At 48.7% G+C, this 27,274-nt stretch overlaps 1 protein-coding gene across 2 annotated transcripts in view; it reads right to left on the bottom strand.

The window, feature by feature from the left end:
* The window catches only part of LOC146829460 (SWI/SNF-related matrix-associated actin-dependent regulator of chromatin subfamily A member 1), a 1,967,301-nt gene that overhangs the window by 500,287 nt on the left and 1,439,740 nt on the right, over positions 1 to 27,274 (bottom strand). For both annotated transcript variants that reach the window (XM_085608144.1, XM_085608145.1), the window contains 2 exons: positions 17,758 to 17,868; positions 17,501 to 17,614 (listed from right to left, as the gene is read on the bottom strand). In XM_085608144.1, the coding sequence (XP_085464270.1) occupies positions 17,501 to 17,614; positions 17,758 to 17,868 (225 nt within the window). The remainder of the gene's footprint in view (positions 1 to 17,500; positions 17,615 to 17,757; positions 17,869 to 27,274) is intronic.

Here is a 27,274-nt window from a genome sequence, read left to right on the forward strand (position 1 = left end):
CTGATGCGTCCAGGAGCTTTGACTCTTTATCAGGCGGTGGTGCTTCGCCTGACGCCTGGGAATTTGATCTCTTCCTTGCAGTGGATACCACTAGGGAATCCAGTGGCGCTGGCCCTTTGATGTATGCAGGATCTGTGGGGGCAGCTTTATACTTTTTCTCTATGCGTGGGTTTAGGACCCTAGCCCTGACTGGGTCTTCAAAAACCTCTTGCACATGTTTTATTACCCCTTTGAGCATAGGTAGTATAGCAGCAGACCTATGTGCAGTATCAAAGGTGTCTAGGAGGAAATCTTCCTCTACTGGGTCAGTGTGTAGCTCTACCCCGTGATAATTTGCCGCCCTCTGAAGTAGGTGGTGAAAACCTAATGAGTCTTCTGGTGGAGATGGCCTGGATGGATAAAGGTCATCTTGTAGGGCATCTGGGATGTCTGGATTATTATAATCATCCCATGGGTCTGGGGATCTTGTAGGGGTAGGGTCCTGTGGCACATCTGCTGGGTCGTAGTATGGGTCCCCCTGATCATCATGGTCTGGAGACGGGGTCGGAGAGCGATGAGGCAGGGGTGGAGAAGGTGGAGGGGCGGAGGTGGAGAGGGTGGAGAAGGTGGAGGAGGTGGGGAAGGCACTCTGAAAGGGGAGGTAGCACAGTCCTTCCTCTTTGGAGGTGGAGGTGGAGCTGATTTGTCCAAATGTCTCTTTTTAGAAGACAGTGCCAAATGTCCAGTTTTTGGATCCTTGGTAAGTGTCTTTTGCAAAGGATCCGGTGTAAAAAGTTCTTGCGACACTGGTTGTTCGGTCGGCGCCGACAATTTCGGGGCCGATGGCTTTTTAGGCTTGTCTGTGCCGTGCTTTTTTGGAACCTCCGATTTTTTGTTCGGTGCCGAGACAGGCTTCGGCGCGGGAGTGTCGGTGCCGAGGGCCTTATGATGTTTGGTCGGCACCGAGAGGCTGGGTTTGGACACCGAGGGCTTTGGTGCGGAGCTCGGTGTCGAGGTAGAGGCCGATCTCTTCTTCGGTGCCGAAGGCTGTTTTTCGACACTGCTGGCAGGCTGGCTCAAGCCCGAGCCGCCAGAAGGCTTACTTGGCGTCTTCACCGGGCCCGAAGGTGGGGTGTTGGAAGCAGTGTCTTTGATCTTGCCTAGGCCCGGAGGCGAAGGCGTGACTGAAGCCTTTTTGGGTGTCGGCGCGGGTGTGGGAGGGGGTATTTTACTCACGACCCTCTGCGCCGGGGTGATGTCCTCCACATCCGAGTCGTCGCCTTCGGAAGCGCTGACGAGGTCCTCTTCGGTGTGCTGCTGTCCCGGAGCTTCAACGTCGTCCCCGAAGATGTCGACTGGAACGGAAGTCGAGGAGTGCGCAATTTTTCGTCTGGCCCTTCGATCTCGAATAGTCTTTTTGGATCTAAAAGACTTGCAGGCGGGACAGTCTCGAGCCTCGTGTTCAGGGGAGAGGCAGAGGTTGCACACCTCATGAAGATCGGTGTGGGGGAATTTGGACCCACATCGAGGGCACTTCTTGAATGGAGTTCTTTCCATCAGCCGGGACCGGAGCCTGGATAGGCCCGAAGGCCGCCGTCGATGACTGGAATCGAAGGTGTGTGGAAGAAGAAGGTAATTGAGGAGATCAGTATCTAAACAATACCGCGGAGAGCGAGGATTCCGCTTCGATCGTCGAACTGGAATGTTCGGAACCGGAGCGCGAAGTATTTCATCCGAGCCCGATGGCGGAAAAAAACAATCTGAGGATGGAGCCGAAGCCCATGCGCAATACGGACCAAGGGAGGAGTCACCGACCTCGTGACTTCCAAAGACTTTCCAAGAGGAAAAACAAACTGCAAACATCCGGGCCCAACACCAGATGGCGATCTATGCAAAAGTGTGTAATCTGCAGCTCATATGCCTCAAACACATATTTTCGTGGCGATTACATGCCTGGATGACAATTCAAATATACATCTCCTTAAAACCGGCAGCATACCTTCTTCTAACGTATCCGGCGTATCTCAAGAAAAAGTTATTGGCTATACGCTTAGGAGAACTGCCATCCTTAGCAGATAAACCCCCATGGAGATACATAGGCCCAAAAACGTGCAGGTCATGCGGTGCACCTAAAGAGGATTTTTTGCATTTGGTTTGCATATGTTCCACACTAAATAATGCACGCCTCATATTCCTAAGACGCTTCTTTAATGAGACGGGGTTCGTACCTGCAGAACAGCAATCATGATGAGCCTTGACTCTATGGACCCCCAGCTAAATTGCAAACCTTTGAAGTTTTTACAATCACATGATAAATCAATCAAAAAGAATTCCAAGGGTGTAACCCTAGTATGAGAAACTCTGTCTAAACAAATAGTTGATTGTGCGTAGAAGATAACAATACGACATCCACATAAGTATGGAACTCTGATACCTTGTATAAATTAAAACTAGCACTTCATTTTTTTACTGATGCATAAGCCACTTTACAATAATCTAGCTGAATGTGTTTGGTTACAATTGAAGGAAATGTAATAACATGTTGAGATGCAGAACGTTTTGTTATCTTGTATTCGTGTAATATCAACTTGCTCATTTTAGAAAACAGATTGATTTTAAAAGTAACGTATTTTAAACATGTTCCATTATTCAGTATTTTTTTTTTGTTTTTCTTTTTATTAAACCAATTCGACAGTCATACAGCAGATATTCATTGGCAGGCGTCATCGGTTACAATCGGGCACAAAGTACACAAATCAATACATGTTTCGAACAGAGTTTCGTAACGGTTAGGGGCTTACATGAGCCTCATCAGCAGTTAATCTGCTCGGCGGGGGACACACATCACCTCTGTAGTGGTTCCAAGCTCCCCATACTTTATTCCACTTGCCGGGGCAGCCCCTGGCTACAAACACCGCCTTTCTCTCCACATGCACCACATTATTTAGTATTAATTGCAAAATAATGTGCAGGGATCAATTAGAAAGGCGATGTATTTTATTGCAAATTCATTTTTATCCTGTATCAATTGTAAAATATTGTGGCGGTTTTTATTGACTTATAACAATAAACTGAAACTGAACTGTGGTATTATGGAAGGCACTCTGCAGCAGAGAGCAAGGGTATAGGCATTTCTTCGAGCTTTCTTCCCCTCACTGAAGAAACCCTTTCCCTGCAGATTTCTGAATTCTCTGACCCTGGGCTAAACCACATGTTTAGACAGCCAGAGATCCCTATAAAACTGTGGTAGATAGATGTAAAATAGCTGAGAGAAAGAGATATCGGTCTTATTGCTGAGCTGCAAAATGCGAATACAGTATCACCAAATAATGTGATTCTATTATTGCTGGAAAGTAGGAGGGATTTTCTTTCTGGCAGCTATTTCTGGACTGGATCTTGACGGCAAAGGGAAACACGCTGAATTTGTCCTGATATCATTTTTCTGACAACATGACACATTCAACTCTGCCTTCAAGTTGTCAGGCAGCTTTCTGATTTTAGATTTCAACTGGGCCAAAAACAAAGGTCTGATTTAAAGCGCCATCACCCCTTCTTTTGTTCATTTATCATCCGGGCATGGAGCCATCTGGAGCCTGACAGCTGGATTCCACTAAAATAGAAGGAAACAAAGGTGCACAACTTGTGCTTAAGACAAACTAGTGGAGGCAGATTCTGACTGCTTGAATTAATCTGCCACAGTTAATTACTCAGGCCGCACCTCAGTCCTTCATATTATGCACAATATGCCACCTCAGTTTGGACCCAGCCAGCTGGAAATCATTTTTTACCCTGCTCTAATGCAAAGATTCCAGCCCAAAATGCCATCCTAGGTCCTCCCTGAACTGGAACACAAGAAACCTAGGACCGGTTTTGCTCTAGTTAGGGCTCATCAGCCAGGTATAGCTTGGTTCCAGTTACACAGTAAGAATGGGACACACATCAGTCTTGACCCTGCTTAGTGCTTTTAGGTGCTATTTTGACTTACACCTTTAAAAATTCATATCTTTGGTTCACCACATTGGCTTTTGTGATTTTGGTTTCTTTCTTTTTAATAGAATGTACTCTACTCTTCTAAATTGGCTTGGGAGGTTTTTTTTCTGATGTGTTGACTTTAATACTTTTTGGGGAACTGCATACATACTTTACACACTGCCCTAAGCTAAGCCTGCCTGCTCTTTGCCATAGCTACCAAAGGATTGAGTTCAGGTTGATTAAGTGACATTTTGGGCTCACCCTGATATGTTGGTGTTCTTACTGATCCACCGACCACCCGAAAATAAGATCCACTTTCTTATAGTAGGGCATACCCTCTTCTACAATTTAGAGGACTCATGGGTATGACATTAGAAAAGAGGACACTGCCTCACACTGGTCTCAAAACTAGAGCTGCTTCCTGGCAGGGGATAAGCAGGGGGAAGAGTAGGATGGCTGTTGGGAGAGTCAGAGCCAGCCAAATTCATGACCCCTCTACTTCTGCAGTAGAAGTTACTGGGACTGCTGCTGCTCTTAATGGCATTGGCAGAACGTGAATCTGTGAGCAAACCACGAAAATATTTAAACTGCCTGCAGTCCCTTTGAAGGGGTTGTGAACCAAGGGAGTTTACAACTGCCCTGCTTGCTGTGAGCAGCTCTGAGGAATATATTCCTTTTCCCCAAATGGCTTCTAGCCGACCAACTCTAGGTCCATAAGGGTGGATTGAATGCCAGAAGAAAGCACAGAGTTTCTGAGCCAACATGGCATTTGAGGGTTTACCAAGAACCCATGGCCCTGCTACCAAGTCCAGGTTAGACTGAATATTCTGACTGGATGCTGCATGGCCCCCGCTCATCAGTTCAGGTTCAGAAGAAATGTACTACAGGTGTCCCAATAACTGTGGGGTCACCAGATGTGCCATAGCCAAAAGAGCTTGGGTGTATCAGTCCAAGAGACAGGTGGCATTTAGGAACTCTAATATGTGAGTGACTGCTGAAAACGTGTTCTTGTCCACTGCATCCTGATTCTTTGATTCCCTATACGCTGGGGCCACAGGCAAAGCACCGGGGGAGAACTCAGAGGAGCAAGAGGCTTGAACAATGAAGCTTTCTGGTGAGGAGTTCAGAGACAAGGATGAAGTATCTCCCAAAACAGGCAATAATGTCTGGCTATAGCTCTGTCCATGGCCAGAGCAGTAGTCAGTCTCTCCCTAGTGGCTAAGACTAGCTCCAAAATATCCTCATTGAATGGCAAGAGAGGTTCGGCTGTCAGAGTGAGAATGTTAGAACTAGTCTCCTCAGATGGAATACCTCTGTCACCTTCCGGACCACAGCACAGTAGGAAACTATCTTGGGAGAAGGGACTGCCAAAGAGCTCAACAGTTCCCTTTCTGGGGAGGTATTTCTGCTACTGGCATCACCTATATCCTGAAAAATATTTGTTTCGACCAGTAAAATTGATGGAGGCCCACATTTTTTATCTGGCCTTTAAGAGTCCAAAAGATCAGAGTCAGTGCTAAAGAGGTCATAAATAGTCACTTTGTTTGAAGGTCTATTGTTGCATTCCTCCATATATTGTTGCTCCTCATAAAAGCATTGTGACCCTCTCCTGGATCTATTAGGCATAGTGATGTTATCAGGAGGGATTTGATTCGGAGGCGAGTGGCTGCGGCTTTGTGTTCAGTACAGTAATAGCATCGATGATATCAAAGGAGGGGCCGGCACGGGCACAATCACTGGCCATGCCCGTGTGGAAATAGCGCCGGCATTGGCGCGGTAGGCCTAGTCAGGGCCAAGGGAAGGACCAGAATCAAGAAGAGGGTGAATAGGGCTGAGGCAAACCCCAGCAGCACAAGATCATACTGCGCTCCTACAGGTTCCAAGGGGCCCGAAGGCACTCAAGTAGGGGACAACTGCTCTCTGGAATACCTCAAACCTAGCATTAAGAAGGATGGCGGATCTGTCCCTGGAGTGGGAAACTTCAGGTAGGGAGAACCCTGAGGTGGTTGTGGTGGAGGATACTGTGCCTAGGCAGGATCAGTTAGCCGTACCGGGGTCGGCTCAGAATCAAGACAAAGCTTCAACAGTTCCAGCTTTGATGACTACTCCGTTGGAGTCAAAGATCATTAATCAAAGTTAAGTTTCCAGTCTTTCTCTCCATTGTGTCGCCTCTTCTTCGTGTGTTTGTGCCTCAGTGCTCTCATCTTCGTGGTAAGAGAACCAGGGACCACTGATCAAGGATATCATCATTGTTTGGCCCAGCCATCATCCTTGGCCCTGGACATAAAGACCTTAACCTCTCGCTCCTGTATGGCCTGATATATATACTCAGGCAACAGGTCTTGGCCCAAGCCAACGCACTAGCTACAGATGTTGTGTTGTCACTGAGCAACATGCGGCCCTCACAGTTTCTACATGGATCAAAACCTGACTTTTCGGGCTATAGGAATTTTGCACTCTCTGAAGAACTCTTGACAGCATTGTCATCAGCGAAGAACAAGTTACTTACCTTTGGTAACGATGCATCTGTAAGAGACATAGGTTAGTTATAGAATTCTTACCTTAGAATTACCCCCAGGTGTCAGACTGGCTCCAGAGATTTTTTTCTTAGCAGTACCCCTGTTCATCGGGAGGTGGCATCTGTCAACTCGACGTCCGTCCTCGGTGTTGTGGTTGCCGGGATAACATCGCGGTGCGTACTTAAACGCCGCCCCTGTGCACTGACGCCAGTTCTGATACGACACTCCATGCCAGACGAGCAGAGCCATGAAAGACACTGGCCTCTGGTGCGCCACAACTAGGGCCACGTAAGGAAGTCCCTATCCCTAGAAGTCAGTTTGCAGAGCGGGGAGGATGGGTAGGGCGGTAAGGAATCTATAACTAACCTATGTCTCTTACAGATACATTGTTACATTGTTGATCTGAAAGAGACAGATATAGATCCCTTACCTTAGAATAGATACCACAGCAATACCAACCCCGGAGGATGGTCTGCCAACCAAGTTCACACCCGAAAGTTCTGGAGGACAGAACGGGCAAAATAGCTGTCCCTCAAGACATGGCTGTCCAGGCAGTAATGTCTTGTGAATGTGTGCATAGATGTCCATGTTGTCGCCTGCAGATGTCAAGAAGTGGGACTCCACGTGCCAATGGAGTAGTTGCTGCCGTAGCCCTAGTGGAATGAGCACGCAGCCCCACTGGAGGTTCCTTTTTCTCTAAAGCGTAACAGATTTTAATACAAAGGACAACCCATTGGGAGATGGTATTCTTTTGGACAGCCCGACCTTTCTTGAAACCCACATAGCCAACAAAGAGTTGATCATCCAGCCGGAAATCTTTGGTGCGGTCACGGTAGAAGGACAGTGCATGTTTAGGGTCCAGACGGTTGAGTCACACCTATCTCTTTGGAAGGGTGCAGAGGGAGGAAAAAGGCGGGCCAAGTGATCGTTTGCCCTATGTGAAAGGGTGTAACCACTTTAGGAAGAAACAAGGGTCCGGATGCACAGAGAAGAAAGGGGGTTTAGAAGAAAGAGCCTGAAGCTCACTCACCCTGCGAGCAGAAGTGATGGCAACAAGAAAAGCAGTTTTCAACTGAGAGTACAGTTGTGAAGAGGCTTGAAGGTAGCACACATAAGATAAGTTAAAACAAGATTCAAGTCCCACTGGGGCATTATGAAAGGAGATGGAGGAAAGAGATGAAGAATGCCCTTAAAGAGTCTGTTTACAATAGGGGACTTGAATAAAGAATGCTGATCTGGTAGCCGAAGGAAAGCAGAAATGGCAGCAAGATAGCTTTTTAGAGTACCTGCTGGGCCAAAGAAAGGATGAACAAAGGAACCTCAGAAAGAGGGGCAGAGAGGGGATCCACAGCTTTTGCTGTGCACCATGCCACAAACGTATTCCATTGACAGGCGTATACCATTTTCATGGAGGGATGACTGGCTTCCAAGATGATGTAACAGACTTCGGGCGGAAGGTCAAAAGCTGTCAACTGTCGCCACTCAATCTCCACGCAAGGAGGTGGAGGCTGGACAGGTTCGGGTGGAGGACCGTCCCCTGCTGCTGCAACAGAAGATCCAACCAAAGGGGCAGTCTGATCGGAGGATCAATGGCCATGCTCAGGAGCTCGGGGACCCAGACTCCAGACCCCAAAAATGACTTGGGGCCCAGTTGCGCCAGATCTTCTTCAGCACTCGGGCATAAGTGGTACAGGCAGAAAGGCATACAGGAGGCTGCAACTCCACTCGCTGCCTTGGAAACTCCAATGTGCAAAACTGCTGACACTGCGCGTTCTCTTCGGTGGCGATCAGATCTAACCAAGGCTCTTCCAACCGCTGAAAGAGACCTGGCACCACCTCTGAGTGAAGACGCCATTCATGATCTACCAGGCACCGTTGGCTGAGTTTGTCCTCCCTGGCGTACAGAGAACCTGCCAGGTGTTGAATCACCAGGGTCATGCCCTGATGTTCCAGCAATGTCCAAAGGCGAAGAGCCTCTTGACAAAGGGTCCACAACCCCACCCCGCCTTGCTTGTTGCACTACCACATGGCGGTGGTGTTGTCTGTGAACACCTGCACTACCTTACCTTTGAGGGAGGGAAGGAATGCCTTCAGTTCCAAGCAGATCGCCCGAAGCTCCAACAGCTTGATGTGGAGCCAGGACTCCGCCGGAGACCAGAATCCTCTGATCTCCACCTCTCCCAGATGGCCTCCCCATTCCAGGAGTGATGCATCGATCACCGCTATGAGTTCTGGTTGGGGAAGGGAGAGGGATCTGCCTCTGACCCAATCCTGGTCCGTTAACAACCACTGCAGTTGTTGTGCAGTTCCCTCTGAGATCTGGCCATAGTCGGAAAGATTCCCCTTATGCTGCGCCCACTGGAACTTTAGGTTCCACTGCAGAGCCCGCATATGCCACCTGGCATGATCCACCAGCAGGATGCAGGAGGCCATGAGACCCAGCAGCTTCAAAGTCATTCTCATTGAAATGCAGGATATAGGCTGAAACATTGGTATCATAGCGCGAATATTCCGGACTCGCTGCACGGGAGGATAGACCCGAAACTGCACTGTGTCCAGAACAGCTACGATGAAAGGAAGCATCTGAGAGGGAGTCAGGTGTGACTTCGGCACATTTATAGTGAACCCCCTGTGAGTGCACGAGGTCTGCCGTAGTCTGGAAGTGGGAGAGGACAGCTTGAGACAAACCCGCCTTAAACAGCCAGTCGTCGAGATAGGGGGAGACTGGAACCCCTGATCTGCGCAGATAAGCGGCGACCACTGTCATCACTTTTGTGAACACCTGAGGAGCACTGGTAAGGCCGAAGGAGAGCACAGTGAACTGAAAATGCTCATGGCCTACAGTAGGTACCGTCTGCTGGCTTGAAGGACGGGAATATGGAAATAGGTGTCCTGCAAGTCCAAAGCCACTATTCAGTCTCCAGGGTCAAGGTCAGACAGGACCTGAGCCAACGTGAGCATTTTGAACTTCTCCTTCCGGAGGAAGCTTTTGAGGGCCATGAGGTCTAGAATAGGAGCAGGCCTTTTTCCTTCTTGGGCACCAGAAAGTAACAAGAATAGCAACCACAAGATACTTCTGGCACAGGGACCCTTTCAATAGCTTCCTTGGCCAAGAGAACTGAGATTTCCTAGCAGAGAAGTGCCAAATGATCCTCCGACATGCAATCGAAATACGGTGGCATGGAGGGAGGGGCAGTCTTGAAGGTGAGGGAGTAGCCCCTTCGGACTATTTGCAAAACCCACCTGTCCGACATGATGGATGTGATGGCTAATCCTGCCACCTACTGGCAGTTGATGGCCCTGAAGACTAGGAGGATTTGGAGGCTTCTAAGTTTGGGGGGGTGGACAGTCCCGCCGGCTGGCTCCCAGAACAGTGAGGTCGCTGAGTCCCATGTCCGCGGCAACGCAGAGGCTGAGCAGCTTGCATGGATCGGTGGCTGGACTGGGCCGAACGCGGTGGGATGCCCCTTCCGTAGCCACAAAAGGGGCGACAAGCAGACTGAGGTGGACGGGAAGCGAGGCCGAAGGACCTGGCTGTAGCTCGAGAATCCTTAAAGCACTCGAGCGGCGAGTTTGCTTCATCGACAAAAAGGCGACGGCTAACGAAGGGCATGTCCAGCAAAGTTGACTGGACATTACCTGAAAAGCCAGACGTCCTCAACCAGGCATATTGCCTAAGGGGTATCGATGTGGCAATCGTTCTACCCAGTGAGTCGGCACTGAGGCAGAACTTGTGTGACCGCATCCCAGATTGTATGGGAATATCAGCCCAAGAGGCACGTGGTATTCAATGACCGAAGTGCCAACCTGGAGGAAGAGGACATGCGCTTCCCAAGATGATCCAGCTTCTTGGATTTCCTTTCTGGTGGAGCAGAAGGGAATGCCCCCTTGGAAGAAGAGGCTTGGACCAACAAGCTCTCGGGGGAAGGATGTTGGGTGAGGAAAAACGGGTCGTCCGGAGCCGGGCAGAGGCAGCGGGCAATCGTCCTTTCCACAGGAGCCCCTGTGCTGGGCTTGGACAAGGTGCCCAGAAGGATGTCAGAGAGGGCTTCGTTGAAGGGCAGAAGGGGCTCTTGAGGAGGTTGCCGCAGGCTGAAGCACCTCTGTCAGGAGATTAGTCCTGACTGCCACTGAAAGAAGCTCCAGGCCCAAAGCCCCGAAATGTCCAGACCACTGGCGTCACTCAGGTCCTTTCTCAAGTCTGGCTCTTCAAGTTGGTCTGTCAAAGGGTCCAGCGACCCCTCCCAATCCTCATCACCACCTTTTGGGCGATAGGGAACATCAAGGATGAACAGGGGAACAAAAGTACCCTCCGGCGTCTGATTCAACGTCAACCGACGTTGGTCCGGCTCCGGATCCATCTCAGGGATGAGGATGGGGGCGGCGTCAGTAAGATCGACCGATGTCGATCCAGATCCAGGTTTGGATCCACCGGGGCCCTCCAGTGCCGGAGCCGCTGGTATCCAAGGCCCAGAGCCCAGACCGGCTCCGCAGGGCCCGAAGGCGCAACAGCGGAGTTGGGCTGCCCAAAGACACGGTGGAGGGCTTTGTAAAATATACAAAGCTGGGCAGGGGACGCACCGGCTCCCGGAAAGGGGAGGAGGCGCGGAGTCATCCCTGAAGTAGGCACCAGAGATGGAGCCTTAGAGAGATGACTCTCAGGATCCCCCGTTGCGTCAGCCGACTGACGGGGAGAAGGCAAAGAACGTCGGTGCTTCTTCGCCTTCTTCTTGTGCTTCGACTTATCAGAGGATTACGAAGACTTGGAATGGGACGAGATGTGGGTGCTCCGCGAGCGGTCTTGAGACCTCCCTCTCAAACGAGACCGGGAGCAACGTGGAGCCGACCGCCGGGCTTCCAATAGCTTTCAGGACCACTCCCGCAAAGACTTGGGATTCATGGCCCAGCAGTCAGAGCACGACTTCGGGTCGTGGTCGCACTCCAAACACCAAAGGCACACGAGGTGCGGGTCCAAACCCACATCAGCCTGTGACAGGCCTCGCAAGGCTTAAAGCCGGTCCAACGATGGGACATCCCTCGCACACCAGAAGTCAAAGACTGGAAAAGAAGTCAATAAAATGTTTAAAAAAGTTTAGTTACAAAGTGAAAAAACTAACGTCAGTGCGCAGGAGTTGTGTCTAAGTAGGCACCGCGACATCATTCGGGCGACCACAATGCCAATGACGGACGTGGAGTCGACCGAAGCTACCTAGTGACGCGCAGGGGTACTGCTAAGAATAAATTATCCGGATCCAGTCTGATGCCTGGGAGTAATTCTAAGGTAAGGAATCTATAATTAACTGTCTCTTTCAGATCTCCAGATCAGCGTTGAAGGCGCAGAAAAAAGAGAACTGATGTCTGCTCAGTAGGGTGGGCGCTTTATGGCTCCAGTGATACAATGATGTCACTTCTGGCTTTGATGTGGAGCCGGCACCCCCTACACCTTGAAAAGATAAGGAAAGGTTTCTAAATCCAGTCTAGCACCTTGGATATTCAAAACATGAGGAATCTGCTCGTAGAAGTATTCATCAGAAAATATATGTTTCAGCTGAGGAAGGCTAAGAAGATTGCGACCAAGGTATTCCTGCCAGAAACCAGTTTATATGGTGGGGTCAGACTAAATGGGTCTTGTGAGAGCTCAGTCACTAGCTTAGCACTCCCATTCCCCACACAACGCAGTTAAGGGGTTCACTTAACAGTTACTAGCAAAATGGTATTGTTATTATTAATAGTCCTGGGGAGCACATACCTGCCAGCAGCAAGTCTCAGCTTTTGCCCGGGAGACGCCAGGAGTAGCAGCGGCAGTGCGAGCAGCGGAGGCCCCGCCCCCTTGACCCCTGCACCTTCATCTGCATCTCGCGCCTACCGCCTCGCGGGACGCGCGCGGGTGTGCGCCGGGCTAAGCCCGGGCAAAGGGCGGGCCGTCTGTGGCCGTCAGGGGCTGCCAGAGGCTGGGCCGGGCCCCCCCTCTAACATCGGTGCTCGTGTACGGGCTCGGAACCAGGTACATTGTTCGGTTCGTGCTGTCCTCATTCTCAAATGCTTTGGACTTGGACTGTGGTTGTGACTACTAGATGTAATCTATGGTAACCGCCCTACTATAATTGGCTTGCATGTGGTCACCAGTTATTTGTTGCAACACCCATACATTGCCTTGAGCGCTATTTGTTTTTAATTTGTGATTATTATGGTTTTATGCTTTTAAATTTTAGCATTTTTAGATTTATAAGATATCTATCTTGTACCTTACCAGTTTGTAATACTTTTGCGGGGGATCACTATGGGGAAGAGGAAAGCTATGGAGGGAGGTGGTGCCGTCGGCACTAAAAAATGGAAAAAAGCAAAAAAGAGCCCACACGCTGCTCTCAATTGCGTTTTGGAGAGAATTGAGGGAATTGTTAATGACTGCGAGGAAACACTTGGTAATGACACCCAAAAAGACATAGAAAATGTGGAACAGAGGGGTGACAAAACGTGCAACAAACCACGCAGAAAAACTATCCCCACAATGTTTACCAATCAGCTCAGTAGTAACAAGTCCTTGCACGTTCCCTTATCAGCTACATCTGACCACCCTGCGGATGTTGTTTTGCCCAGCTCTCCACCCCCTCTGTTAGAACGGGGGTTGGCGCGGCAACAAGCCCAGACATCTCCCCTTCCTACTCTATGCTCAAATAGATTTTCTCCTCTTGACCCAGATACTAGCATTACTACCACACTGGTCCCAGAGGATAGTATGGCAACAATCTTAAGCGAAAGGCCAGTCACCGGTCCAGAGGCTGGACACTCTGAGCTGGATCTGTTGGCTAGGATAAGGAAGCTGGAGGATATGGTGACACTTCTGATCGAAAGGCTGGACAGCCTAGCTCAGGTACATGCCTCTCCAACCATGACCTCCGTTGCACTTCCATCACGGGAGGTCATTGCCCCCATTGGGAGGGATACTCAGGGGTTAATAAAACACACCCTAAACACTCGTTTAACACCATCCCAAGACTATAGGAACAAGGGGCTTGCTAAGAAGATGGTCACTAATGATAAGGTTAAATCTTATGCAGATATTACGAGAGGCGAGGCCCGGAATGCGGTATCTGACTCTAGACCTATGCCAATGGAACATAATCACATCATATCTTCCCTCCCCCGAGCCTCCATTGAACCACCCCCTTCCAGAACCACCTATGGCCCTCGCCCGCATCATCCATTTAATAGGGCCAAGGTGTATATGACCAACGTCCCCAAATTAGCCAGCTTAGGGGGTTATGAATGTAGGGACTCATTACTCAATAAAGCCATTCACTGGTTGCGCTATGTAAGGGGGTGTAGATCCATCATCAGAGACGACTTGTCCAGAGTAAGTAGGATTTCCAGGGCAGATGCGCACGCGGACTGTCTTGAGATTGAACTCAGCGATCCCTTTCTAGCAGAAAATGTATTATTGCTGGAACTTAGGACATCTCCGCCGGAGTCTTCCTCGATACAGATCCGCTCCTCCCCTTCTTGGGCACACCTGCTTGAGGCCGACGATTCTGGACTCAGACAGGTCGATTGACTGATTTATAATTGCCCAGACAACCCTTCTCCTGTCCCGGAATGCCACTACCAAGTGGATAATAGTTTTCCAGACCATTCTCTGTCTACGGACCCGGGTGGGGTTTGTATTGATAGTTCTGCCCAGCCACAACCAGCAAGAGAAGCCACTCACCCATATGGGGTGGTGGATGTATATAGAGATACTCCCCTTAATCATCCAAGATTACTCCACCTTTTATCTTGGAATATTGCGGGTTTGGAAAAAAACCTTGCTGACCTCCTTTGGAATGACTTTGTAGACAAATTTTATATTCTTTTATTCCAGGAGACATGGAGCTTAGTCCCCCTCTACAGGCCAGGTTATACCACCTTCCATATTCCAGCCATCAGTTCACCCAGAGGCAGGCCCTCGGGGGGACTCCTCGCTTGGGTCAACATCCACTTGAACTGGTCTGTTAGAAATCTTGTAACCTCTTCCCAGGACATCCTCCACATTTCTATTGCCGGGCCAGACTTTAAAGATGGCCTGGAAATCTTCAACGTATATGCCAGAGGGACCCCGGGTGGCCAAGCAAGCCCCATTATATCATCATTGGACTTAGAACTTACGGCCATTACCTCCACAGCAGGTATAATTGTCACAGGAGATCTCAATTGTACTTTCGAGCCTCTCTGTGAAGATGACATCCAGGGCATCAGGGACCTAGATGCCAAGTGGGAAATCCCCTGCCTTAGTCTCCCCCTAATAAAGAAATGGTCTCCAAGAGCCATACAAATCAACGCTCTGACCCTAGAGCACAATCTGAGGGTGACCAACGGCAGATCAAAATCTGATCCAATGGGAACCCCAACTTTCACTAGAACCAGGGTGCCCTCGCGTATTGACTACATACTGCTGGACGTCGGATCCTGGGCCGACTTTATCGATATGGAAGTGGTTCCAAGATGCGAAAGTGATCACAATCCTCTGTCCATGCATTTTTTGTGTAATCCCGCCCTTATTCCTAGCGAGCATGTTAGCACCAGGAGCCTCTGGTTGAGGGAAATTGTTCCCTCCAACTGCAATCGGCGCCTTAAATGGCCCAAGGTTGCCGAATGTGAACTGTCATTGGAGGGCATCAGGAAGATCATTAATGAAAACACCTTATTACTCAACGATGCCCCTGACACTCCCCCCTCACCTGTTCACTCCTCAAAGCTCAAGGAAATATATCTTTCAACCGTGGTCAGCGTGAGCGAGTTTTTCGAGGCCAAAGCGAACCGGGGCTGTAAGCGTCCCCCCCCCAAAGGGCGAAAACCTGTGGTACTCTATTGAGTGCAGGAAAAGGAGGCAGGACCTCTCGAAAGCTTTAAAATCCAAGGTCCAGATTAATATCCTGTCTGCAAGAAAATCATACTATAGGTCTATCGCCTCAGCAAAACGAGCTTGGGAAGAAACGCACTGGCAAGAACTCAAATCTGCCGCCCAGCTTAAGGATGCCACACTATTTTGGGATCTCATTAATGTTGGCACAAGGAGGGGGGCTGACCCATTACCGAACCATATTATGGGGCGAGATTGGTTCGACCATTTCCAGAAATTATACATGGGTGATGAAGGGCTTATTCCGTTTGAGCAAGGGCACGAATTAGAGCCTCCTGTACCCACATTCGAGAATGAGCAGTTTGGGATCAATGAGGTTCTTACAGCTATTGCCTCGATTGCGCCCGGTAAAGCAGCTGGTCCCGATGGCCTCCCGGATGATCTTATGATTCATGAAAAAAATCTCTGGGCTCAATTTATCTGAAAAAACACCAACTCTACTATTTGCGGACGACACCCTCCTGGTCTCCAAGAGCCCCATGGGCCTGCAGAAACTCCTTGATCGTTTCACCTCGTTTTGTGTAGCCAGAGGCTTGGTTATCAACATAACTAAAACCAAGTTAATGGCTCTGGCACCATCTAAAAGTTTCAGGAATAAATTTAAGTTGAACGGTAGCCCGTTGGAGTTAGTAGAGGCCTTTGATTATCTAGGGGTAAGGATGAACAATAAAATGAAATGGTCCCTCCATCTGACCAAAATGGTCTTGAACCATAAACGGATTTCAGAGGCTATAGCGAGGCATCAGAGACTCTCCTATAGCCGGCCTGTAGTCCCAGCTATCAAAGTATATGAGGGCAAGGCCCTGCCTGGGTGTCTCTACGGGGCGGAACTATGGGGGTTCGACAATCTCTCCGAGTTAGTAAGATCTGAGAATAAATTTTTTCGCGACTTAGTTTCGCTCCCTTCATCTACCCCCCTAGTCCTGCTCCGCTACGACCTTGGGAGACATCCAATAAATGAAGTGGCGAGGCTGCGTCCCCTGCTGTACTGGACCCGGCTTAGGAGGTCCCCCGACCTAAGCCATTACGCCTCTGGCCTAAATGAACTGATAAGACTGGGTGCAGGTCACAAGGTCGGCTGGGTGTCCAACCTCAAAAAATTAGTTGGTGCAATCGGTTTGGACCAAGCATGGGAGAGTCAGATGCCCCCGCCCAAACCTTTAGTGAAAAGGATTTACTGGGACTGGATTTCTGCTATGGCCAACAAAAACCAGAATGGTATTCTGTCTGAGAGATTTTTGGATGTTAAGCATACCCCAAGACTGGAACCCTTCCTTGACCTCATCGAGTCCCCGGGGGATAGGGTCCTCTACCTTAAATTCAGGTACGGCACACTTCCTCTCCGAGATTTCCAGAAAGGTTGGAGCGACCAGATGGAAAATAAGGGCTGTCCGGGCTGTGTTTGCCCTACGGAATCCATAGCACATTTCATCTTTGCTTGTAGGGCATACAGCCAAGTGAGGTCTAGGTGGCTAAAACCAGTTTGTATTTATTTGGGCTGCTCATCCCATAGGGTGGCTTTACGCATTTTAACCTATGAGACACTAATTCAAGTGTAACCTGTGGCATAGCAAAGTTTTTAGGACATGCATGGAGGATAAGGCAAAAGCTTGCCAAATGAAAAATAGTCAAATAAGCCGTTGTGGGCATTGGTTATTTTGAGCTCACTTGATATGGACGGGCTTTAATTATACTGTTATTTGGATTTATGTATCATTTCGCCTTGTACATCATATCCCCCACCGAATTTTTAGCAAGTCTGTATTGGGGATTGTGGACTTAGCCCTTTATTCGGAAAAAAAAAAAAAAAATGATCTCTAATGTCATCTTTCCAGTGTGCTTGTCTTTTAACCCGTTTTATACTTTTATGATGTTTTTTCTACATCGAATAAAGTTATTAAAAAAAAGAAAAAGAAATTAATAGTAATAATGATATTGGTTGCAATTTATGAGAATAACTCATTCCATTCCCTTCACAACGCAGTAAAGGGGTTTACTTAACAGTTACTAGCGAATGGTGCTATTATTAATATTAGTAATAATAATATTGGTAGCAATTTCTGAGAATAACTAGGAGTCATACTATTTAGCAGATAGTTATAGATATAAACTGTACATATTTAGAAACAATTACCTTATAGCCTATAGTCTTCCGGTAGTAAAGAATTTCTTTTTCAAGAAGCTCAAACAATCGAGGGGGAAAGAACTGGAAGTCTTGAATATTTGGCTGCTTGGGTGGACGTGGTGCCTTAAAATACATTCAAATGGTTTATATGTTAGAATTTCCTAATTCATACTCTAAACATTCATGCTGCCAAATAAATGTATAGTTAAAATGAAGTTGTAGACTTTAAAGAATTTCACATGTTTCAAAATAAAAATTGTTCCTACCTTTGGTGCTTTGGGCTCGCTAACACGTAAAGCATCTCTAAAATATGCATCTACTGCATAATTTGCTTTCCGTTCTCGTTTGGGAGGCTCTATCCATTCCATCATGCTCAGCTACAGTAAAGAAAACAAACAACAAAAACATATTGGAAAAAAAAAGAAATATCAATGTAGTATTTGACATCATGACACTTCCAAAAAAATATGAAAGAATATACTAATTTATTGTGAGAGTGTATGCTACAGTCAAACATAACTGGATAGAATCCACATGTTCATGGCATAATTACACATTTTTACATAATGTTATAATCTTCATATATTTTGTATTTTAGGTAATACTTCTGAATTAAACCTTTTTCTTTAGGTGTATGTTTGAAATATAAATGCACAATTAATAATGTTGTTATGTCCCTGTCCTGGGAAAGAAACCTGGCCCCATTAAGGATGCAAATTAAGGAACAGAATCGTTCATGGTCACACCTACCGCTTTCTTTATTCGGCAGATCCGCCATTTTTCAAGATGGTCTCCATGCCCCACTTATTGTATTAACTCCAGAATCACCCATTTTTGGTATCACCTGGTTGGTTCACGCAACTAAATGCTACTCTTCGGCATTTTCTCTGGGGGGGGTGGGGGCTCAGCCCGAGTGGCATTGAAGACATGTTTTCAATCAAATTATTGCTGTGGATTATACTACGCGGCCTCGCACCTCCTTATACTAAACGATTGGTGGTATGGGTATTGGTCCGATCCTGCGTATGCAGTCGAATGTTGACTGATGAGTAACAAGCCCCTACATACAATTATATATGCGGGCCCGACCCTAAAAGCGCTACCGTCTGCGACCGCCACAATATTTCAACTTTGGAGACGCACACTTCGCCAGCTGGTATAGGGGGGGGAGAAAAACAAAAGAGGCTCCCCTTTGGCACAATGGCCTTTTACCGCAGCTAGACGGAATGCCAGGATTTTCTGTGTGGGAGGCTATAGGAATCTCTACCAACGTTCTCCATGGCCAGACCCTGAAGTCCTTTCAGGAACTGCATCAAGAATATGAGATGCCTCAATCACAATTCTACAAATATCTTCAATTCTGCCAAGCCTTCTCCCCATACCTTACACTCTAGGAGACCATACCAGACTTTAGACCTATTGAAGCCAAGGTGTTTATGGACGATCTTGGGAAGCATATGATTACCAAAAGAACAAGTTACTTACCTTCGGTAACGATAAATCTGGAAGAGACATGTATTAGTTACAGGTTCCTTACCTTAGAATTACCCCCAAGCGTCAGACTGGATCCGGAGAAATATTTTCTTGGTAGTATCCTTGCACGTTGGTAGGTGGCGTGAGACTCCTCACCTAACACATACACACAGCCATTGCAGACTATGTGTTTTGGTGCAGATAAATCTTAAAAGCCGACATGGCACAGGTGAGGGCATAGCTGCATGAGCAATATGCCCCTACAGAGTCCAAGTCCATTTTCAGACATTGTAAGGGCAGTGAAGCTATATTGAGTACATAGGCTGGGAGTTTTTCATTACGAACTCCAAAGCTCCATGATGGCTTTACTGAATGCTAGGAAGTTTGGTATCAAATTTCTCAGCACAATAAATCCACACTGATGCCAGTGTTATATTTATTGTACAATGCACTCAGAGGGCATCCTAGAGAGGCCCTCTGAAGTACGACCAACTCCCTCGTGTCCAGCTGACTGGTCTGCACCAACTTGCCACACACAGACATGTTTCTGACCCCCCTGAGGTGGGAGCCCTTGTGCACTTGTGGGTCAGGAACAAAGCCTGCTTGGGGTGGAAGTGCTTTTTACCTACCCCCAAGCAGGAACAGCAAACAGGGCGGTGAGTTGCAAAGGCTTCCTGCCCTTTGATATGCTAGCCAGGACCTCTCCAGCTAGTGTAGATGCCCACTCCTGGGCCAAGCCCCACTTCTGGGAGCAGGGTCAGTGGGAAAATTAGTAGTCAGGTTAGGTGTGTCCCCTCTCAGTCAGGACCACCCCTAGGGTGTACAGAGCTGAAGTCACCACCTCCATAGAAAATCCTCCACATTGGATGGAAGGATTTTAGCGAATCAGGTTAGGGGATGCCCCTTCCTCAAAGGAAGGGGACATACAAAGGGTTTAGTCACCCTAAAAGGTAAGAAGCCCATTGGCTACTACCTGCCAGTATCTGTAACTTCCCTAATACCAGTATTTAGTGGCACCCCTGTTCTTTGATCCTCAGATTCCTGCAAACTACGAAGAAGAAGGACGAAAAAGACGCCATGCAGCAAAGCCTGAAGAACTTTTGACTTTGCCCAAGCCCTACCGGCCTGTCTCCAGCTTAAAGACCTCCCACGGCCCAAGTGTGGGTGGCTCACCTGTTCAATGAAGTCTCCCCAGCGATCCTGACCTCGACTCCATTGGTGGCTGACCTCTCCTGGACTCCACGAAGATACTTGCAGCCTCTCCAGTAAAGGAAATCCGACACCAAAAGGCACCCTTGCATACTCAGTCCCTTAATTTAGGGAACCCAGCCAACGGTGCCGAGGCCTTCTCCAACATCTCAACTTACCTGTCCAGCTGGTGGTCACCTTTGTCCAGCCTCCTGGCCCTAGCCTGCAGCCTCTTTGTGCGACTGAGATTCCCTATTCACTTGCATTTGGCACCCAATGCCGATTTCCACCTTACACCCGGCCGCCCATGTGCCACTGTTGGTGTATGCTTGGTGATTCCTTTTGGCCCCCCCCTGTGCTTGATTTAACCCCCGAGGTCTGTGTCCTGAAACCACGGGTACTTACCGACAACCAACACCTCTTATGGGTGTCCCCAGTCTGCATTGACTAACATTGGGCCCAGTGACCTCGGCACCCGGCCGCCCCAGTGCCGGGAGTGGTGCAGAAACCTACCTTGATCTGACCCTTGTCCAGTGTTGCTCTGAACCCTGAAGACTCGATGTGTAAGTTGTCTACTTAGCCATAAATGTGCATAACTGGCTTCCTTCCATAGGATAGCATTGCATTTCTTCCTATTGCACTAAATGTCTATCTGTTACACTTGATAAATTCTACTACTGTTGATTTGTCATCACTAAGTATTTTGAGTATACTGTAAAGTATTTCCATTGCTTTTACAAAGACAATTTACTGTACCTGAAAAGTTTTGCTATTCGAAAACTGGTAATTACCTGCTGCAACTGAGTTTATTTTGGTTCTAGAAATAAAAGTAACAAAGTAATATTTTTATACAAAACAATTGGTCTTGAATTCAGTCTTTGAGTATGTATAGCCATGTCTAGCCTGAGCGTGTACACCAAATGCTTAACACAGCCCTCTGATAAGCCTGACTGTTCAACCACATCACCACAAAAGAGAGTAAAGTATTATCTACTTTAACCTCTGTAAAGCCTCTGGGGATCCACTGGACTCTGTGCATACTAAACCTTACTTTGGTATAGTATGTAGTCAGCTTCCTACATTACCTGTAAATACAGTTATACAGTATTGGTATCTTTATTAAATTCACATGTCTGAATCATTCCCAGTTGTCAAAGTGGGAGTTCCACAGTACTATAATAAAGCAGTAAGCATAACTAACATAGGCTATAATGGCACTAGGCCATGAATTTAACAGCCTATTTAAGTCCTTTTTAAAAAAGGCCCAAGCTTTGATCATGACCAATCAGATCGTATCACACTCTAGTGCCTTCCCAAGAGCGCTTAGTTCTGTGAAGGTAAAGAACAAGTTACTTACCTTCGGTAATGCATTATCTGGTAGAGACTCTATCTAGCTGCTGATTCCTTACCTTTGAATTTCCCAGGCGTCAGGCTGGATCCGGAAACGTTTGCTGAGCAATACCTCTTGTGGGCGAAGTCGGGTGGCCCCATTCGGCTCTGCGTGACATCAATGGTGTCGGTAGTGTTGGTTATGATGTCACGGTGCTTACATAGGCGCCATCCAGGCGCGCAGACGTCAGTACTCAGACGTCAGTACTTTTTTTTCCGTGCCAGAAGTGCAGAACCACGAAGTGACTGACGTAAACGTGTGCAAAATTAGGGCCCTGAAAGGGGAGAAAACCTAGTCCTACAACATCAGTCCGCAAAGCGGGGAGGCATGGGTGGGCTGTAAGGAATCTGCAGCTAGATAGAGTCTCAACCAGATAATGCGTTACCGAAGGTAAGTAACTTGTTTATCTGATAGAGACTTCTAGCTGCAGATTCCTTACCTTTGAATCAGATACCCAAGCCATACCATCCCGGTGATGGGTTGCGGACTCATGGACTAGACTAAAAAGTCTTGCAGGACTGAGTGGGCAAAGTGCCCATCCCTGCGCACTTGACCATCAAGGCAATAATGTTTTGCGAACGTGTGCAATGATGCCCATGTCACTGCCTGACAGATGTCTTGGACTGGGACACCCCGAGCCCAAGCTGTAGTCGCAGCTTTTCCCCTGGTGGAATGGGCCCTTAATCCCTCAGGGGGCTGCTTATTTGCTAAGGCATACCAGATTTTATTGCAGAGAACAACTCAGCGAGAGATGGTTCTTTTCTGCACTGCCTTTCCCTTATTTGCTCCCACATACCCCACAAAGAGTTGGTCATGCACCCGGAACTCTTTTGTGTGGTCAAGGTAGAACCACAACGCTCTTTTTCGGTCCAGTCGGTGGAGACGCTCCTCTTCCTTAGAGGGATGTGGGGGAGCAAAGAAAGTGGGCAAAGTGATGGACTGACCCAGATGGAATGGAGTCACAACTTTTGGTAAAAATGATGCCCTGGTGCGAAGTACCACCTTGTCCGGAAAAGACATAAAAAAAGGAGGCTAGCTGGATAACGCCAGTAACTCACTCACCCTCCGGGCTGATGTAATCGCCACTAAGAAGGCTGATTTGATAGACAACAGCCAGAGGGGACAATTGTGCAAAGGCTCAAAAGGAGCGCACATCAAATAAGTGAGGACCAAATTAAGGTCCCATTGTGGCATGATAAAGGGCAAGGGTGGAAACAAGTGAAAAAGCCCTTTTAGAAATCTATTTACGATAGGAGATTTAAAAAGAGAAGGATGGTCTGGCAGCTGCAAAAAACAGACAGAGCAGAAAGGTAACACTTGAGAGTTCCCACAGCAGAGCCCTGCTGGGCAAGGATCAGAATGAACAAAAAGGACAGTTGAAAGAGGATCAGAAAGAGGATAATACAAATTTCTGCTAACGGCAGGCGTATACCGAGTTAGTGGAGGGCCGCCAGAATAACATTACAGACCTCGGGAGGAAAGTCAACAACCATCAATTGCCGCCGCTCAATCTCCACGCATGGAGGTGCAGAGTTGACAGGTTTGGGTGGAGAACCCTCCCCTGCTGCTGCGACATAAGATCCTCCCGAAGGGGCAGCCTGATCGCAGGATCGACACTCATGCTCAGAAGCTCTGGATACCAGACTCTCCTTGCCCAGTCCGGCGCTACAAGGATGACTAGGACCTGGTCGCTCCTGATCTTCTTCAGAAACCTGAGCAGGAGTGGTATGGGTGGAAAGGCATACAACAGGCCTGAACTCCACTCACGACGAAACGCGTAGCCGAGCGATAGCCACCTTGGAAACTCCAGAGTGCAGTACTGCTGACATTGCACGTTCTCTTCAGAGGCGAACAAATCTAACCAAGGTTCTCCACACTGCTGAAAGAGACCTTGCGCCACCTCCAACTCGAGACGCCATTCGTGATCCGCTAGGCATCGATGGCTGATATAGTCTGCCCTGGCATGCAGAGAATCTGCCAGGTGTTGAGCCACCAGGGTTATGCCCTGATGTTCCAGCTATGTCCAGAGATGCAGGGCCTCTCAATAAAGGGTCCATGACCCCACCCCGCCTTGCTTGTTGCAGTACCACATGGCGGTGGTGTTGTCTGTGAACATCTGCATCAACTTCACCTTGACAGAGGGAGGAAATGCTTTCAATGGCAAGCGAATCGCTCAGAGCTCTAAGACGTTTATGTGGAGCCCCGTCTCCGCCAGAGACCAGTGACCCCTGATATCCATCTCACCCAAGTGGCCGCCCCATCCCAGAAGTGACGCGTCCTTCATGATTGGGAGATCCGGTTGGGGAAGGGAGAGAGGTCTGGCTTTGATCCAATCTCGGTTTGTTAACCATCACTGCAGATACTTTGCAGTTCCTTCCGAGATCTGAACCATGTCGGTGATATTTCCCGGATGATGTGCCCTTTGGAACTTCAAGTCCCACTGCAGAGCCCGCATATGTCACCTGGCGTGTCTTACCAACAGAATGCAGGAGGCCATGAGGTCCAACAGCCTCAGAGTCAACCTCACCGAAATCCAGGATGGAGGCTGAAATATCGGATCATAACCTGAATATCCTGGACTAGCTGCTCGGGAAGATAATCTCGAAAGTGCACTGTGTCCAGAAAAGCTCAGATGAAAGGGAACGTCTGAGAAGGAGTCAGGTGTGACTTTGGCACGTTTATAGAGAACCCCAAGTGAAAGCAGGTGGTCCACCGTAGTCTGAAGGTGGGAAACAACTGCCTGGGGTGAGGACGCCTTCAACAGCCAGTCGTCGAGGTAGGGAAAGACTGAAACCACTAACCTGTGCAGATGAGCTGCAACCACCGCCATAACCTTGGTGAACACCCGAGGGGCACTGAGCACAGTAAACTGAAAGTGTTCATGGCCTACCTTGAACCGCAGATAACGCCTGTGGCCCGGCAGGATGGAAATGTGAAAATACGCATCCTGCAGGTCGAATGCCACCATCCAGTCTCCTTGGTCTAAGGCAGACAAGACCTGAGCCAATGTGAGCATTTTAAATCTCTCCTTTTTGAGGAAGAGATTGACGGTTTAAAGCCCCTTGTTCTTCTTCTGAATCAGAAAGTAGCGAGAATAACAGCCACTACCTACTTCTGAAACTGGAACCCTTTCTATAGCCCCTTTGGCCAAAAGAGCTGTAACTTCCTCTTGGAACAGCTTTAAGTGATCCTCTGCCAGCCGTTCCTGACTCGGCAGAATAGTAGGAGGAAAAGAAAGTAAAGGAAGAGAATAGCCCTCCTGGACGATTTGCAAGACCCACTTGTCTGTTGTTATAGATCTCCAGCTGGGGAGATGATGACGAATTCTCCCACCCACTGGAGTAGTGTGGTCCTGCAGAATCAGCCTAAGAGTAGCAGTGTGGTAGACACTTCTGGCCTCCATTCCGAGGACGTAATGCACCGCATCCAAGGCCACGCACGGCTTGGGCAGTCTGTGGGGGCGGTGGCTAGGATATGGCTGACACTGCTGGTAACCCCTTTGTTGCCACGAAAGGGGCGAAAGGAAGACTGGCCACAAGGAGTGGAGGAGAGGCCCATGGATCTGGCTGTAGCTCGAGAGTCCTTGAACCTGACCAGGGCCGAGTCTGCCTTTTCCCCAAAAAGGCAGGTTCCATCAAAAGGCGTGTCCATCAAATTGGCTTGTACATCCCCCGAGAAGCCAATTGTGCGAAGCCAGGCATGATGCCTCAAGGCCACCGTAGTTGAAATTGACCTGCCCAGCGAATCGGTCGTATCCAAACCACACCGTATGGTGAATTTTTCTGCCACTCTCCCGTCCTTGACAGCTTGGGAGAGCACAATCCAGGCCTCCTCTGGGACCTGTGGCAGCCCCTGCACAACCGTCTCCCAAAGAGAGTGGGAGAAACAACTCAATAAGCATGCGGTATTCACCAACCACAATGCCAGACTGGAGGAAGAAAATATCATCTTCCCAAATGAGTCCAGTCTCTTGGATTCCCTATTCGGAGAGGCGGAAGGGAATGCGCCCTGGGAAGTAGAGGCCTTCACCACCAAATGTTCTAGGGTGGGGTGTTGGCTGAGGAACTTTGGGTCTTCCGGCGCTGGGCCATGGCGGCGTACAATCGTCCTGTTCACAGGAGCCCCTGTGCTAGGTTTGGACCAAGTTCCTAGTAGGATGTCCGAAAGTGCCTCATTAAAGGTCAAAAAGGGTTCAGAGGTGGAAGCCCCAGGTTGAAGCACTTCGGTCAGAAGATTAGTCCTGACCTGCACTGATTTCCAGTTCAAGGACCTCAGCTGCCCTCTTAACCACCATAGCATAGGACGCCCCCTCCTCTGTAGCCACTGTAGGTGGAGTGAGCATGCCAGAGTCTGAGGAAGTATCTAGACCACTGGTTTCCCCAAGTTCCCCATATCAGTCCATTGTCTCCTCAGAGACATCCCGGCTCTCTGGAGGGTCTCCAGACTCCTCCCATTCCTCTACTGAGCCTAGTACGTCCACAACGTGCTCAGTCAACAACATAGAATCCCTGGGTTCTGTCGACGTCGCAATTAGCGTCGTACGACGCCATTCCAGCTCCGTGCCGTTGGGTATGAGGATGGGGCTTGCGCCATGGACATCCGCCGGCGACGCCAATGGCACCGACGGGTTCCCTACCGACCCTGTGGGGCCCGAGGACTCACCTACGGGGTCGTTCCGCTCAAATACACGGCGCATGGCCTCGTAAAAATCTTTCATTTGAGTGGGAGTCGCTCTGGCTCCCGGAAACGGAGTGAGGCGTGAAGTCGACTCTGGCTCCGGATTCGTAGAGCCGTGCATAGAGAGTCGGTGATCCTTACCTCTTTCAACGACGGACGCCAGTTGAGATAAAGTTGAAGTCCGCTTGGACTTCTTCTTCTTGTGTCTCTTCCCCGAGTGTCCAGATGACCTTAAATGGGGGAAGAGGACTTAGGGCTCCGTGAGCGATCCCGCCACCTCCTCTTCTTCGAACAGTATCGTGAGCTCCTCACAGTCTCGCTCAACGGTGTCGATTGCGGGGCTGTGAGCAACTTCAACGCCCGCTCTCTCAAGGTCTTCGAAGCCATCGCGCGGCAGTCTGAGTATGACTTCGAATCGTGGTTGCGTTCAAGACACCATAGACATACGCGGTCGGGATCGATAACCAACATCATGCAGGACCAAGTCCTGCACGGTTTAAACCCTGTCTTCCTACCTGACATCCCTCGCACATGAAGTAGTCAAAAATATCGACAAAAGTCGAGACAAAAGCCTGCCAAAAAGCAGCAGAGGGGTAGCTCTTCCCGGATTGGCGCTTAACTGGCGCGGAAAGAAAAGAACTGGCGTGCGCGTGCCTGGGTGGTGCCTATGTTGGCACCATGATGTCATAACCTATGCTACCGATGCCATCGACATCACGTGGAGCCGAATGGAGCCACCCGACATCACGCGCAAGGGGTATTGCTCAGCAAAAGTTTCCGGATCCAGCCTAACGACTGGCAAATTGAAAGGTAAGGAATGTGCAGCTAGAAGTCTCTATCAGATATTTAAGACATCTTTTAATGTTCAGGGTATGGCTGTATTGGTGAAAAAAGTCAGAAGGATGATATGCTCATTGAGGTGTAATTGAAAAGGAATCTTAGGGATGAACTTCGGGTTTGTTCTGAGAAGTACGACGTCATCAGTGAAACTAAGAAAGGGTTCTTTAGTGGAAAAGGGCTGCATCTCACTAACCCTTCTGCCAGATGTGAGAGCG

This window comes from Triturus cristatus, chromosome 5_2 (assembly GCF_964204655.1).
Source record: "Triturus cristatus chromosome 5_2, aTriCri1.1, whole genome shotgun sequence".
In the NCBI taxonomy this organism is placed as follows: domain Eukaryota; kingdom Metazoa; phylum Chordata; class Amphibia; order Caudata; family Salamandridae; genus Triturus; species Triturus cristatus.